Below are 14981 nucleotides of genomic sequence, written 5' to 3'. Positions count from 1 at the left end.
TTTGTAAAGTAAAGTAACATTTTATTTGTATATTAGTTTTCAAAATAAAAATCACAAAGTGCTTCACAGAAAAACTAAAACATTAAAACAAAAATCAACCAAAAGCAAGTTTAAAAAAAGATGTGTTTTTAGTAGGGGTGGGACTCAATTAAAAAAAAAATCTAATTAATTAGAGGCTTTGTAATTAATCGAATTTAATCGCACAAGAAAATTTCCCCCTAAGTGTAAATGTTTTTTGTTTTATTTAAAAGGGTGGGCGACAGAATTAAATAATAGAGATGGAAATAAATACTGTAAACTCTAACTCTTTTAATTTATGGGGGGGAAAAGCATTTAAACAGCATTTCAATTCAAAACAGAGAAACAAAAATAATATCCCTGGCCAAAATTGGGCAGACTTAAACACAAAATGCTGTTTTAAGTACCTTATGTACATTTTCAAAATGGTATTGTTTTTAAATAATAATAATAATAAAAAATTCAACATAAAGTGCAGTTTTTCTTCTTAAAAATAGGGCAGAAAAATAAAAGGTTATTTGACCTGCTTCACCTTTAAACTCTGAGTAACCTTAGCCAATATTATTTTGTACATTAGGCTAAAATAGTTTGATCATCAAAACTTTTAGTGCAAAAAATAACAAACCCGTTGGACTCACAATACCTCCATGCTTATTTACTGTCCATCTCTTTCAGCCAGTTACTTAGACAAACTAGCCTTTTCTTATTTTCAGAGCTCAAGGTGCTTTCTTTTTTTGTTACTATGTGACCTGCAAGTGAGAACAGTTTCTCACATGGGACAGAAGTGGCAGGACTAATCAAATATTTGCGGGCCAGGACAGACAGCTGAAGGTGGGTCCCTGCTTGACTGGACCACCACTGCACCAGGCAGTCTTTCTCGCTGATGGTGGATTCTGCTCTTTTTTTTTTTTTTTTTTTTTTTTCTGCTCTTTACAAACTCAGGGCCCTGTTACACATGGCTTCCTAATCTGAATCAGAGTCTGAAGACAATGAAGAGAAGATGAAGAACCTTGTCTTTGCTGGCTCCTTTGTGCTGGCATTTTTACACTGTTCCTGCAGCAGGGCCTCAAGGCTGGTCCAAACCTCTTCTCACTCTCCCCTTGCAAAGCACTTTAAATCCTTAAAGTGTGGGTCAAGCACGGTAGCTATCTTGAGCCACTGGTTGTTTGAGTGTAGCTACATGTTGGATAGGTCCTCTGAACATGAGACATATGTCTCTCCTCTAAGAAGCTCAGTCACAAACCTGTAGTAGACAGTTCAAGAAAGTAATTTTTACAAACTTTCAAATCTAGAACTTTTTGAAGAAACTGTAACAATACGTTAAAAGAGAGTTTATTTACCTGCATGGCTCAAGGACAGTTGCCAGCTCGTGGAGTTTTACAAGCTCTGATGGAGTTAAAATGACTAGTTTGTGATCAGCAAAAACAGCCTCTTGATTCTTCAGTAGACGCGAAACCATATCCAGCATTGAATTCCACCATGTGGAAACATCCTGTATGAGTGGCTCTTTCTGTTGCCCCAGTCTTGTTTGCTCTTTGTGTAGTTAATCCATAGTAGCAGGGCTGTCTGTGATGAAAGAAATGTTCTTACTTTTCAGTGTCATAAAGCTGTTGAATTTTACTTGAAATAGTCTTTGGAAAGTTGGATCACCTGACGCTAATTGTAGGACATTTTTTAACCCCCTATCTTCTACCACTGATAGTGGTCTACAGTCCAGAGCAATCAATTTTGCAAGAGAATTTGTAAGTTTGTCCGATGTTGACTTACTAATTTTGGTCCGTAAGCCAGTCATTTCATCAAGTTTGGGATGCCGACACCTTTTGTTGGTACTTGGTGATTGGTGTTAGAGCTAAAAGCTCCCACAGTTTTTGTGCTCACTGCAACATGTTTTGCATTAAGATGGCACCATAAGGTTGAAGTGCTTTGGTGGTATGCAAACTCCTTTTTTCACAGTTTGCACAAAACAACACTTTTATCGAGGCTTTGCTCAGGTAGTCTTTTGAAATGAAAATTGCCTCCGATAAGTCCTAGTAATGCGCTTTCTTCTGATTCTTTGTAGCGATGATGTGTAAATCAGTGCAATCGGTATACAAGGAAATCGTGCATTAACAAAAGTTCTCCTTTGCTTGGAATCCAAAGTGCAATTAAATGCTTTTTTTTAATGCATTTTTTTTTTAATTAATACATGCAATTAATGAGTTAAAGTCCCATCCCTTGTTTTTAGTGTTTTTTTTTTTAAAGACACCACTGAGTCCACAGATCTCAAGCTCAAAGGCAGAGAGTTCCAGAATTTGGGGGCCACTGTTACTAAAGCTCTGTCACTTTTCAGCCTAGTATGATGGACAACCAGTAAGCCGTGATCACATGGCCTCAGGGACCTGCTGGGGATGTATGGATGTAAAAGATCTCTGACGTATGTTGGTGCTTGTCCATGCGGAGCTCCAAATGTCAAGCTGGATCAGCAGGAGTATGACATGCGAGTAACTGGAAGACTTGGTCAGAAGCCTTGCAACAGCATTCTGAACAACCTCATGGTTTGGTTGATTAATAGGCTGGTGTGAAAAGTTGCTGCTACACCGACCCTCGGCCTGTGCTTTGAGAATTCTGATAGTTAGTATGACTCAGGGGTGTTGATTCATTTAAACTAACATAATCATCCTGCTGTAGCAAGGTTTCTGTAAGGCAGAGTAAATCAATTTGTTGATCAATTATTAACTCATGTACTAACAGAGACTTGGAAGTGAGAGACCTAATGTTTAATTTCACTTTTTTACTCTTTGGTATAGATTTGGATAGTGAATTGTTCTTTCTTTGTGATTTTTTAAGTCGTAGTAGTTAGTTAAAGTTGTTTTTTGCTGGTTTTAAGTTTGTTTATTGTCCGATTGGGAACTGACACAGTCTCTGGAGTTTTGGGGGGATGACAGGAGGAGAGAAGCTGCAGAGAGGCGTGTAAGACTGCAACTCTGCTTCTTGGTCCTAACTCTGGGTAGACATGTCCTTCTCTCCCCATCCCCAGTTGCCTCCCTCCTCCCACCTCATCTCTGGTACCGGTGCCCACTTCTCAATTTTAAATACATGTAGACGTTGAGGGCTCTGAAGGGGCCGTGCTGACACCAGCTGCTATCTGGCAGAGAGTCATTGGTACCATGCCCTTCCCATATTTTAAATGCACTTTAGAACAGCACACTGGAACACCACATATGAGCAGGTAGAATGAGTTATGGGGTCTTCACACCCCTGTTCTCTGTTTGCCATCTGGGGCTGGGGGCCTTTACTTAAACGTAAAAAATAAAATAAAATAAAGAAAGAAATAATAAAGAAACTATGACAATCAAGTGGACCAGTATGGAAAAAGCTGTAATGATCCACTTAGGAAAGTAAATCGGTTGGGCATTTTTCTTTGCCATCAGACAGTAATTCTGATTCCTACAGTGCAGGACAGGACAGGCCAAAAAAAGAATAAATGACAGTATTCACTGATTAAAGTGTTCTTATCAAAGAGTTGAGCATTTGTGAAGGAAAAGTTATTTACATATTTATCTCAACAATTCAGTTAGAAATGCCACAGCTGTCTATTATTCAAACCTTGTTACAAAGATTAAGGGTAATCGTAAGGTCTTACTTGACAGAATTACTGATATTGTTACCCCTGTGCTACCTGCTGTCTCAGTGTGTTAAAATGAACATTAAGATATTCTTGTTTCTTTATAAGCAGAAAAAAATCAGTGATGTTTGATGCTAAAGAAAAAATGTTTTTCCTTTAGCATCTTTGTTGGCTGTTCCTGCTCCAGTTTGACATGTTATATTCATTTTTTTTTATCTGTTTCTTAAACTGAGCTGGTTAAATTAGTTGACTCAGTGAAAGCATCCTTCTGCTCGCTTGATGTTTAACACATCTCTGTCCAAAAATCTCTTTCGGTCTATATGTGTCCATGTGCTGACTATAATTAAAACATAACTGGTCTCTGGTCAAGGTCCTACTTATTTTAAGGCTGTCATCCAACCACTTACATAAAGAAATAGCTGAAGTTTGTTTTGTGCTGGTAATGGAAGATCTTGGTCTCCTTGCCGCATTTGCTAACTCTTAAAGCAGGATCTGCTGGCTAGACATCATAAGAAGCTGAAAACTAAAGGACAAAGAGCTTTTGAAACCTCTAGACTCTGGGCTGTCCCTGTCTAAGATGAAGATCTCTGAATTTGGTGGTCTCTTTTTTAAGACTTGCATTTGGTTAACTTTTCTTTTCATGTTCTGGAATTAATTGTGAAGCATTTTGTGAGATTTATTTTGAAAGGTGCTATTAAATAACATTTTATTTACTTACTTGCCACGTTGGATCAACCACAAGACTATTAATTCTTCCTTTATATTGACTAAAAAATATAAAATTTAAATTAACAAAACAAAAACACACAAAAGAGCTGAGTCCTTGTTGATAACTAATTAACTTGCAGTGTTATCGAGGTCTACCTGCATACAAACGTAATCTCAAATGACATGTCCTTTAGGTCCTGCCACTGCTCCTTGTTTTTCCCTTATGGGTGGTATGCAAGATTAGTCAACACAGCATGTCAATAAAAGGGAATGGCAAAACAATAAAACCTGACGACTAGACTCAGAAAGTCAGAAAGCTGTCATGTGGTCATTATTACAAACCAACTTGCTCTTATTCATTTTGCTGTATTCCTATTTTTCTTCTGCTGTAGCCTCTTCTCTGTTTCCCTCCTCCTGTCAGTTACAGAGACAATTTCATCTAAATGGCATGCACAAGAGTGGAGATGTCATTCTGGGTGGACTGTTTCAAGTCCACTTTTTTTCAAGCGTTGCTGACCTGTCTTTTACCTCACAGCCACAACAGCCTACTTGCCATGGGTAAGTATGTCAGGGAAAAAAGTGAAAACGAAAGCGAAAATCTATTATTGATATGCATCTTATATCTAGTACTCTCTGCATTAATACATTTGAAAAAATGCCTTGTCTGGAATGAAACATCTTCTTTGTATTTTTTTTGTCATTAAAAATCCCTTTAATTGTGGTTTATAACAGTATTTGTGTAACATGTTTTCCAAGTATACTGTTGTATTTTTCTTTGTTAGTTTTTATGAACTAGGATTTAGGCAGGCACAAACCATGGCCTTTGCTATTGATGAGATCAACAGAAACTCCAACCTGCTGCCAAATGTCACTCTTGGATATACTCTTTATGATAACTGTGTCACACTTGGAATTGGATTCCGTGCAGCATTGTCATTAGCCAGTGGTCAAGAGGAAAACATTATATTAGATAATAGATGTACTGGAAATCTTCCAGTCATAGGGATTGTGGGTGATTCTTCCTCTACACATTCTATTGCCATTTCCAACGTCTTAGGTTTGTACAGAGTACCCATGGTAAGTGGTCTTCTTAATCTTGTAATAGATACCTTGTATTATTTTGATTTCATAGCAAATATAAAGCCACTTAATAATAGCGCTAACATGATAAAAATAATAAAGGAGTACAGACTTTGGATATTTATACATAATGTGTATTTTTCACAGGTGAGTTATTTTGCCACTTGTTCCTGCCTAACTGACCGTCAAAAGTATCCATCCTTCTTTAGAACAATACCAAGTGATGCTTTCCAGGTCAGGAGCACAATTTCACATTTGTCACTAAATTATTAATGCAACAACAGAAGTATTTTCAGGAATAAAATACCTGTTTTTTAACAGAATGTATAATGATGTAAAAAACTAAAAAATTCTACCTGTGTGCTGTGGAAGTTGATCTGCAAATACTGGTATGAAAGATTTGTTTGTCTTTGCGCTCACCCTTTAATTTGTATTTACATAGGTACGTGCTATGATTCAGATTCTAAAACACTTTGGCTGGACTTGGGCAGGTCTTCTTGTCAGTGATGATGATTACGGACTTCACGCAGCCAGATCTTTGCAATCTGATCTCAGTCTGTCGGGTGAAGGATGCCTGGCTTACTTCGAGATTTTACCCTGGGACAAAGACATGGATGAACTCAGGAGGATTGTGAATGTGATGAAAATGTCCTCAGCTCGAGTTGTCATTGTCTTTGCACATCATAGTCGCATAGTAAACCTTATGGAAGAGGTTTGGGTTTAAAACAATTTAATTATTACTAGTTGCAAGAATAAAAATCATTAGACTGTGCAAAACATGTTTTATATGTCTGTGTGAATGTGTAGTAAAAACTAGTCATGTAGAATTAATTTGCATCATGAGCATCTACTGCATCTACTGTAATATTATGTCACTAAAGTAGTTTTGAGCTACAATATCACATTACAGATTTTGTATAATACAATGCACAGGTAGTGAGGCAAAATCTAACTGGCCTACAGTGGATGGCCAGTGAAGCCTGGACAGAAGCTACTGTGCTCCAAACACCTCAGCTCATGCCATATCTGGGTGGAACACTGGGCATTGCAATTCGTCGAGGAGAAATACCAGGGCTCAGGGAATTCCTCTTACAAATACGTCCTGACCTACATCACAATAACAGCTATGGAAATAGCATGGTGAGAGCTGAACTCTTTCTTATCATATGTCCAAGATGTATATATTTTTATTATTTGTAAAAATAATTTTCAATAAATTTCAGGTGAATCAGTTTTGGGAATTCACATTTAAGTGCAGATTTGCACCAGCTCCAACAGGCTGGGTAGAAGGTAGAGGTACATTATGCACTGGAGAGGAAGATCTGGACCATGTGGACTCTGAGTTTTTGGATATTTCCAACCTCCGGCCAGAATACAATGTGTACAAAGCTGTATATGCTTTAGCATATTCCCTTGATGACATGTTACGGTGCAAGCCAGGAAGAGGACCTTTCCGTGGCCACAGCTGTGCCACATTGCAAACATTGGAACCGTGGCAGGTTTGATATCAAATTGCACTCCATTAAATGAGAAGATCTTTTGCCCTATAATTACTTTCAGAACAGAATGCACACAGTAGAGTAAATACGAAAGACAAACCATGAAAAAGTTTGAATGAGCTAAAAAGATGTTTTCATCCTTCTGAACTGGAGTAATGGTTAATATATTTAGATCTGAGAGATCATAAACCAGTAGGCATATACAGCAGTATTAGTGATGTGCGATCTTTGATTTTGAGTTAGATTGTAATAATTTTATATGTTTGTATAAATCCAATTTAATGTTATATTTGATTATTTAATACCAGGTGCCACTGTTTGCACTATGAAAAATAATTTATTTATTATAAATCCCTTTTTAACAGCTTATTTATTATTTGGAAATGGTCAATTTTACCACTCCATTTGGTGATCAAGTGTCATTTGATGAGAATGGTGACGTGGTGCCAATTTATGATGTGATGAACTGGTTGTGGCTCCCTGATGGAAACATTAAAATTCAAACTGTGGGTGAGGTTAAGAGGTCTGCTTTCAAAGGTGAAGAACTCATACTTGATGAAGACAAAATCTTCTGGAACTTTGAATCCAAAAAGGTTAGATATGGTTTTTAGACTTTTATATTTTGGCACATATATGTATTACATAATATATGTAATTCTGGCAGGTAATATTTAATTTCATCCTATAGCCACCTCGATCTGTATGTAGTGAGAGCTGTCCTCCTGGTACCCACATGGTGAGAAAGAAGGAGGAACCCAAATGCTGTTTTGACTGCATCCCTTGTTCTGAGGGAAAAACCACTAACAAGAGCAGTGAGTTTTTATCTTTTACCGCTGCATATTTAATTAGATTCATATTAAACATAGTATGTATGATACCATCTTCCCCCTTTTTGTAGATTCCTTGGAGTGCACCAATTGTCCAGAGGATTTTTGGTCAAACCCCCAGCGTGATCACTGTGTTCCCAAGAAGACAGAGTTCCTCTCCTACCATGAGCCTCTGGGTATTTGCTTGACAGCAATTTCACTGCTGGGAACATTTATATGTGTTATTGTTCTAGGAATCTTTTTCTACCATCGCAGAACACCTATAATACGTGCCAACAATTCAGAACTTAGTTTTCAGCTATTGCTGTCACTCAAGTTGTGTTTCCTTTGTTCACTGCTGTTCATTGGACGACCTAGGCTATGGACATGCCAACTCAGGCATGCAGCATTTGGGATCAGCTTTGTGCTGTGTGTCTCATGCATCCTGGTAAAAACCATGGTAGTTCTGGCTGTGTTCAAAGCCTCCAAGCCAGGAGGGGGAACCAGTCTGAAGTGGTTTGGTGCTATGCAGCAGAGAGGAACAGTTCTGTTTCTTACAGCTATTCAAGCAGCCATCTGCACTACGTGGCTTGTTTCTTCCTCTCCAACTCCACATAAAAACACCCAATACCACAATGATAAAATCATTTATGAGTGTGCAGTTGGGTCAACTGTTGGTTTTGCAGTGTTATTGGGCTATATTGGGATGCTAGCTTTCCTCAGTTTTCTAATTGCATTCCTGGTGAGGAATCTCCCTGATAGTTTTAATGAGGCCAAACTCATCACATTCAGCATGCTGATCTTCTGTACTGTGTGGGTGGCCTTTGTTCCTGTTTATATCAGCTCACCAGGAAATTATGCAGATGCAGTGGAGGTATTTGCCATCTTGGCCTCAAGTTTTGGACTCTTGGTCACATTGTTTGGACCCAAATGTTACATAATCCTGTTGAGACCAGAGTTGAACACAAAGAAAGCTATAATGGCTCGCCGCAATGGAACACAGATTTTTCATATACAGTAGAAAACGTCCAGATTTTTTTTTTATTTAAGCTTATACGCAACTAAAAAAAATACATTGTCTAAATGAACAAAGCAATAAATATGGTTTCATACTGTTATGTTATATTCCAGGGTATTTGGTCTTTCTGGAACTGATGTTCACTGAGAAACATATAGTGGGGCAAAACCGTATTTAGTCAGCCACCAATTGTGCAAGTTCTCCCACTTAAAAAGATGAGAGAGGCCTGTAATGTTCATTATAGGTATAGCTCAACTCCCTCCAGCTTTAGACAACAACAACAAGAACCCCCCCTCCCCTTCCCGCACACACTAACTCACTTCTTCCTGCATCACAACCAAACATGTATCTTAAAGAAACAACAACAGTGCACAGAGATAGCCAACCTAACCTGGGGTGGCTGTAGCTCAGGTGGCAGAGCAGGTCAGCCACTAATCAAAAGGTCAGTGGTTCGATCCCAGGCTGCCTCCTGGCTGCATGTCAAATATCCTTGGGCAAGATGCTAACCCCACGTTTGCCTACTGGTGGTGGTCAGAGGGCCTGGTGGTGCCAGTGTCCAGCAGCCTCGCCTCTGTCAGTGCACCCCAGGGCAGCTGTGGCTACAATGTAGCTTGCCATTGCCAGTGTGTGAATGACTGAATGTAGTGTAAAGTGCTTTGGGGTCCTTAGGGACTGAGTAAAGCGCTATACAAATGCAGGCCATTTACCATTTTTTTCTAACACAGTAAAATAACCTTTAACCATCATTACAGTGTGTATACTAATTTGCTAAAACATAAGCTCTGCTGAAACATAAAGTCTGCTCCAATTTCAATGTACAATGCCCAACTACAGCTACAATAAAGGAATCTTTATCTTTCATGATATAAATTATTAAATAACTAAGGATTTAGGATTAAGATTTAAGAATTATAAACTAATTGTCAGGTCTGGGATGGCAGACCAGGTGGAGTGCAGAAAGAGTGGACCCACATGCAGACAATGGAGACGGAACTGGACCGTAAAGCAAGACTTTTATTTTCGACTGCACAAAATACAAAATAAAGAGAGACTAAGATTAAACTAACAAAAACTAAAATGGGAAAACCTAAACACTAAACACTAGGTACACAGAACGTGACATGTGAGAACATGAAACCTGACACCCGAGGCCTCTGGCTGGGATGAGGCAGGACCCAATGGTCTAGATGGCGGAGACAGAGCAGACAGGGTAGTCCATGGCAGATGGCGGTGATGTATGGCGTTATTTTTGTGCCACTATTCTGAGCGCACGAAAAAAAAATTGAGGGCACGTAAAAAAAAATTGCAGGTGCAACAGGTGCAAGTGTTGCATTTTGAGGAGAAATTTATTTTGAGCGTACAAAAGCTGAATTTGAGTGAACAAAATTCATTGCTGCGTGCAAAAAACGTATTTCAGTGTTTGCGCTTATCCATATATACACACAATAGCACCCCCTCTCGCTCAGTTTCACAACATTCTCTGCTTCGTACGCTCAACTCTCTGTACACCGTTATAAGTGTGCCACAAAACCAACCAATCACAGACTTGGTTTCAAAAATTCTGATTGGCTCTTACGGTCTCCAATCAGCTCGCTAGCTATTGCCTTCCGGACACCAGAAACACTGTCCACTCAGCCTCGCTTCTTGCAGATAGAGGGATTTTTGATTTACTCTGCAGCTAAAGAAGATGATAGGTCTGTAGCTTGAACCTATTCGCTGGAACGTTGAAGACAATATAATTACACTGCAAAGCAAGACACAAGTAGGCAAGGTTCTTCATGTTTACTCATGCATGAGGGAGACCTGGCTGGAGCCAAGCGTCGTTCCACCACTTGACCTCCGTCAGACTCTCAGCCAGGTCCCCCATAGCACTCCTTTTATTGTGGTTACATGAATATGCATAGGGTCATTAACATATAACATCTTACATAGGTATACATGTGAACAAAGAATACTGTGTATGTGTGTGTGTGTGATTTGTGTGAGGTCAAGATGTGACCCTGTGAAGAGTCTAGCGGGTCCATCTGAACAAAAGGCTCTTATACTTAAACAGATATACGTGTGTTTGCTAAACCATATATCAGCAAGAGAAGATACGGCCTCTCCTAGGAGGTGTGTGATCTATGCCAGAACACTCTAGAGAGGAGTGAACGCATTCCCCTCTTCATGCTACACAGAGTTGTTACAGACCTCCTAGGATGAGACATTCTTTCAATCTACAAATGATTATACACCTCTAAGCATATATGGTTAAATATTTCTAAGCATAAATGACAATGAACAATACAAAACCTAACAGAAGAGATGGCAGAATCAAACAATGGCTCCAATAATACTACACCACAGTATCGGGTGAGTTAAAAAAATTTTTTTCTGAATTTTGTAATTTGCTGTCCTTTCTGTTTAATATGCTGCACTGTAAACCCGAACAAGTTGACTGAACTTAAAACTTTTGCGAGGCTGCCGGACACTGGCACCAGCGGGCCCTCTGACCACCACCAGTAGGCAACGGGTGAAGTGTCTTGCCCAAGGACACAACGACCGAGACTGTCGGAGCCAGGGCTCGAACCGGCAACCTTCTGATTACAAGGCGAACTCCCAACTCTTGAGCCACGATCGCCCCAATTAAATAAGTAAGGTTGGTTTGAGAGAATGTGACAAGCATGACCTCTAATCTAGCAAAACATTCAGCAGTGTAGTGGGTTACTTTGTAACGAGTTAGGGTACTCTACTTTTTTTGAAAAATGTACATTAACGTGTTAGCTTCTTGCATTACATAATTTGTATTTTTATTATTTTTCTAAAAAAAAAAGTAATTTTTTATTTCATGACTTTATCTCAAAAAGAAACTAAATCTTGACTTCAGCCTGGTTTTTGGGCCACCTGCAGCATAGCCATAGTGCTGTGATACGCCTGTGCCCTGCTCCTGACCTGTGTGTGTGTGGGTTTTCTACAGAGAGGGTATTTTGTTTGTACAATTTGGTAGCTGCTAGGGTATTAAATTGTATTTAAAAAAATCCATAGCATTTTATCTTACTGGCAGAATTTAAGTAATGCAAAAATACACTTACATTACATGTCCAAAAGAATTCTGGGTCCTCCTCCCGCAGGTATACAGGAAGGGCACGAAGTACTGCAGTGCGTTTCACGTTGATATCAGGCGCCTCCTAAAAAGGGAAAAGAAAAGTTCATTTAACGCAAAGTTTTCAGGTGTCATTCTTTGGGGAGAATACATGTTTATGAAACTGCATGACATCAGACTCTACTAAATTTTGGAGACTTTTCTTTTAAGATACAACCTTTCTGTCTCTTGTGACAGAGAGTATGTTTCTTAATCATTTGACAAAAACCCTACACAGTATTTTAAAATAGTGTTCTCCAGATCAGAGCTGTGATCTATATAGAACATGGGGTTCAAAGCAAGGAAAAATTGTGTGTTTATCAGTGAAACTTTTAATTTGTGTTAATTTTATCATTATCAATATATGAAATCTTCACCTTAAGGGACTTAATGAATGGTTTCTTCAATAGATCTTTCAACTCACCTGTGTTTACTGTCTCCACCTGAAATTAATTGCAGTCTGAATTTTTTTTTCTTCTGTCTTTTTGTCTTTGGCCTTCAGCCTTGGAAGAAAAAATAAAAATATTGAAAACCTTATCAGCACACTAAATATACAACACCTTGCTATATTTCAATTGTTTTAGATAGAAGTTGCCACTGCTAGCTAAGTCACTTTTGAATGATGCTAATGAGAAGAAAAAAAAAAAACCTGCCGAACAATGAGGCTGCTGTTGTAAAAACGCCAACTTTCTTGCGTTGGCAAGGGGTCGTTAAAATATCACTAAGACCCTTTCTTTATGTGTGATTCTTCGTAAAACTGTGTTTTAATCGGTTAAAACTGTAAAACTGACGACATAATCTATGTTTGAAAAAGAGCGCGAACAACCGCGAACAACTATTCACCACCTGGGTCTGTGCTTTTTAACACAACAGCGCATTCGAAAACAAGTTATTGGCTGCAACATATTAATATACTTGCTTTTTTACGGAAAAAATAAACATAACGAAGGTTCAGTTTTACTTACAAGTTTCTCCAAATGTGTTCTCCAGTCGCTCGAGAAGGGCAGCCATATTGAACAGAATTTTCTGTCAACGTCGTTCAGGTTAGAGAGAAGACGTCATGACGTCATGACGTCCACATGCGGAGCTCGGAAAAAAAACATTTACTCAAAAATCATAATTAAGAAAGCAGTATTTACTCTTAACTTCTAAGCCATGTACAATTATAACTGTTTGAATCGTTAACCGAACAGAAAAGTTTTAAGTTGTTTCAACTTTGTGAGGAATTTTAATTGTTATATCCACAAACTTTATAAGTCAGGTAGACTGTTGGGGTTTACAGTGTGTGAAATTGTAGTTACAGATGCAGCTGTAGAGTTTAAGCTAGCCTTATGGGTAATTACCAGCGTAGTTGTCTTACTGAGGCAGTGTATCCTAATCATGCTTTTTAGGGTAATGGTGCAGTTGAGTCAGCAGTAAGAAATCTGGTGTCTTTGCTGCTTAACAACATATCCACAAATCCTTCAGGGAGGCCAACAGAGAGTGGGCAGCCGGAGCCTAGAAATCTGACTATCCAGCAAGAGATGACAAGGTTTTTGCTTGTTTTGTGTGGGGTTTTTTTGGTTTTTTTTTTTAACTTTTTGCAATCTTTTCTGTTAAAGTTATTTGGTTTGTGGATTTATCAACATTGATTTTTAAATTAAAATGTGCTATTAAGGACTGATGTCATATTTAATAACTTTATTAAACAATAACCCTTATGTTATGCAACACTGCATTTTTTAAACTCATGCATTTTCATCACACAGATCATTTCCAGGATATTTCAAATCACACTTGAGCCGTGGTAAAAAGTGATGTTTAACATCTACTAAGCAGCGTGTTAAGGCAGGCAGTAAGACCACAGGCCTCAGTTTTTATTTGCTGTCAAAAATCAAAAATTACATCCTTACACACCTTTGCCAGCTGAAGAGCTTGAACTCCTACAAGCTGGCATGGGGAGACAAACAGTGTCTCTTCCAGAAGATGGTGACCATGCAGAGGTAAGTTTGTGTCGTCAGTATTAAAATCAGTCATTGGCAGACGCATTTAGCCTGAATCATATGCCACAGTCCATTTAGTGTTCCATTCTGCTTAACTGTGTTTTTAACTAAGATTTCTAGACTTCTGGAAGAAACCTTTGCACCACATGTGCAGGACACCTTAAACTAGTTTTTTAATTAAGCAGCAAGGCAGAACAAGGTCAGGGCTGTATCAAGACACGAGGACTAAACCCCAATTCAACCAGACCCAGAACTGATCCAGAATTAAAACAGGACTACAACAGTTCAAAATCAGGACTACTTGGGATTTAACCAAGACAGAACCAGAATCAGAACTAGATGATACTAGCACTAAAAATCATCATAGACCTGCACTACACTTGTTTTTTTAATTCTACCAAAGTCCACTATTTAGATTGAGAAAAGTTGATATAATTATTTAGCCTTGTTGTGCAAACAAGCCTGCATAACTTAATAAATGTAGAATTTGAAAAATAGCAAACCTAAAAAGAAACACTAGGTACGAGATACATGAGGACCTATGATACGGTGATACTTTTGGTAAACAACCATTTGACTAACATGTGTGTCTCACCTGCTCTTGTTCATCTCTGTTCTGTCCTCATTCTCCTCTCTCTCCCTCTTTGTGCTGACAATCATCAAATATACAGGGGAAAACCAGATATTTACATACTCTTCAGATCAAAACACAAACACTTTTTTAATTGTAACATCAAATCAGACTAAATGTTTATTTTTTTAGATTGATAAATATAAAAAACACATTTGTTAACTTTAAGAGTAAAGAGAGAAACTATCTGTATTTCTTAATTGCAAATGGCACCAAATTGTATTCAAACTGAGCCACACTTATGGAGCTCCACAGTTCTGTTCCTGGTGTTTTGGTTGACATCTCTGGATTTTCCCATGTCACAGAAACAGGCTCTGTGTTTTGCCTTATATGCATCCACAGGTGTGCCACCAATTTACTCACATGGACTCTACTAACCTATCAGGAGCTTCTTCAGCTCAGAATGGAATCGTCTGGAGTTTCTTATTAATTAACAATAAACTTAGTGTATATGTACTCCTAATTTTGATCAAAGTGATAAAAAATAGACAGCTCTGTCTCTCTTTATTCTGAC

The 14981-nt window shown here is 38.4% G+C and overlaps 1 protein-coding gene and 1 long non-coding RNA gene across 2 annotated transcripts; one reads left to right on the top strand and one right to left on the bottom strand.

The window, feature by feature from the left end:
• The first annotated feature begins 4594 nt into the window (after nucleotides 1-4594).
• LOC113036607 (extracellular calcium-sensing receptor-like) lies at nucleotides 4595-8769 on the top strand. The gene is made up of 9 exons (XM_026193018.2): nucleotides 4595-4888; nucleotides 5113-5407; nucleotides 5558-5644; nucleotides 5853-6122; nucleotides 6344-6550; nucleotides 6634-6909; nucleotides 7275-7502; nucleotides 7598-7721; nucleotides 7808-8769. The coding sequence occupies exons 1-9, from the start codon at nucleotides 4653-4655 to the stop codon at nucleotides 8734-8736; spliced, it is 2652 nt and encodes an 883-aa protein (XP_026048803.1). The 5' UTR covers nucleotides 4595-4652; the 3' UTR covers nucleotides 8737-8769.
• A 3046-nt stretch (nucleotides 8770-11815) lies between these two features.
• LOC113016023 (uncharacterized) lies at nucleotides 11816-12939 on the bottom strand. The gene is made up of 3 exons (XR_013901301.1): nucleotides 12820-12939; nucleotides 12279-12357; nucleotides 11816-11900 (listed from the first exon to the last, which is right to left on the bottom strand). It is a non-coding gene; the product is annotated as an uncharacterized LOC113016023 (long non-coding RNA).
• Between the last annotated feature and the right edge of the window lie 2042 nt (nucleotides 12940-14981).

The sequence above is a fragment of the Astatotilapia calliptera genome, chromosome 14, assembly GCF_964374335.1.
Source record: "Astatotilapia calliptera chromosome 14, fAstCal68.1, whole genome shotgun sequence".
Taxonomy (NCBI): domain Eukaryota; kingdom Metazoa; phylum Chordata; class Actinopteri; order Cichliformes; family Cichlidae; genus Astatotilapia; species Astatotilapia calliptera.
This window is presented reverse-complemented; position numbering and strand designations above follow the sequence as displayed.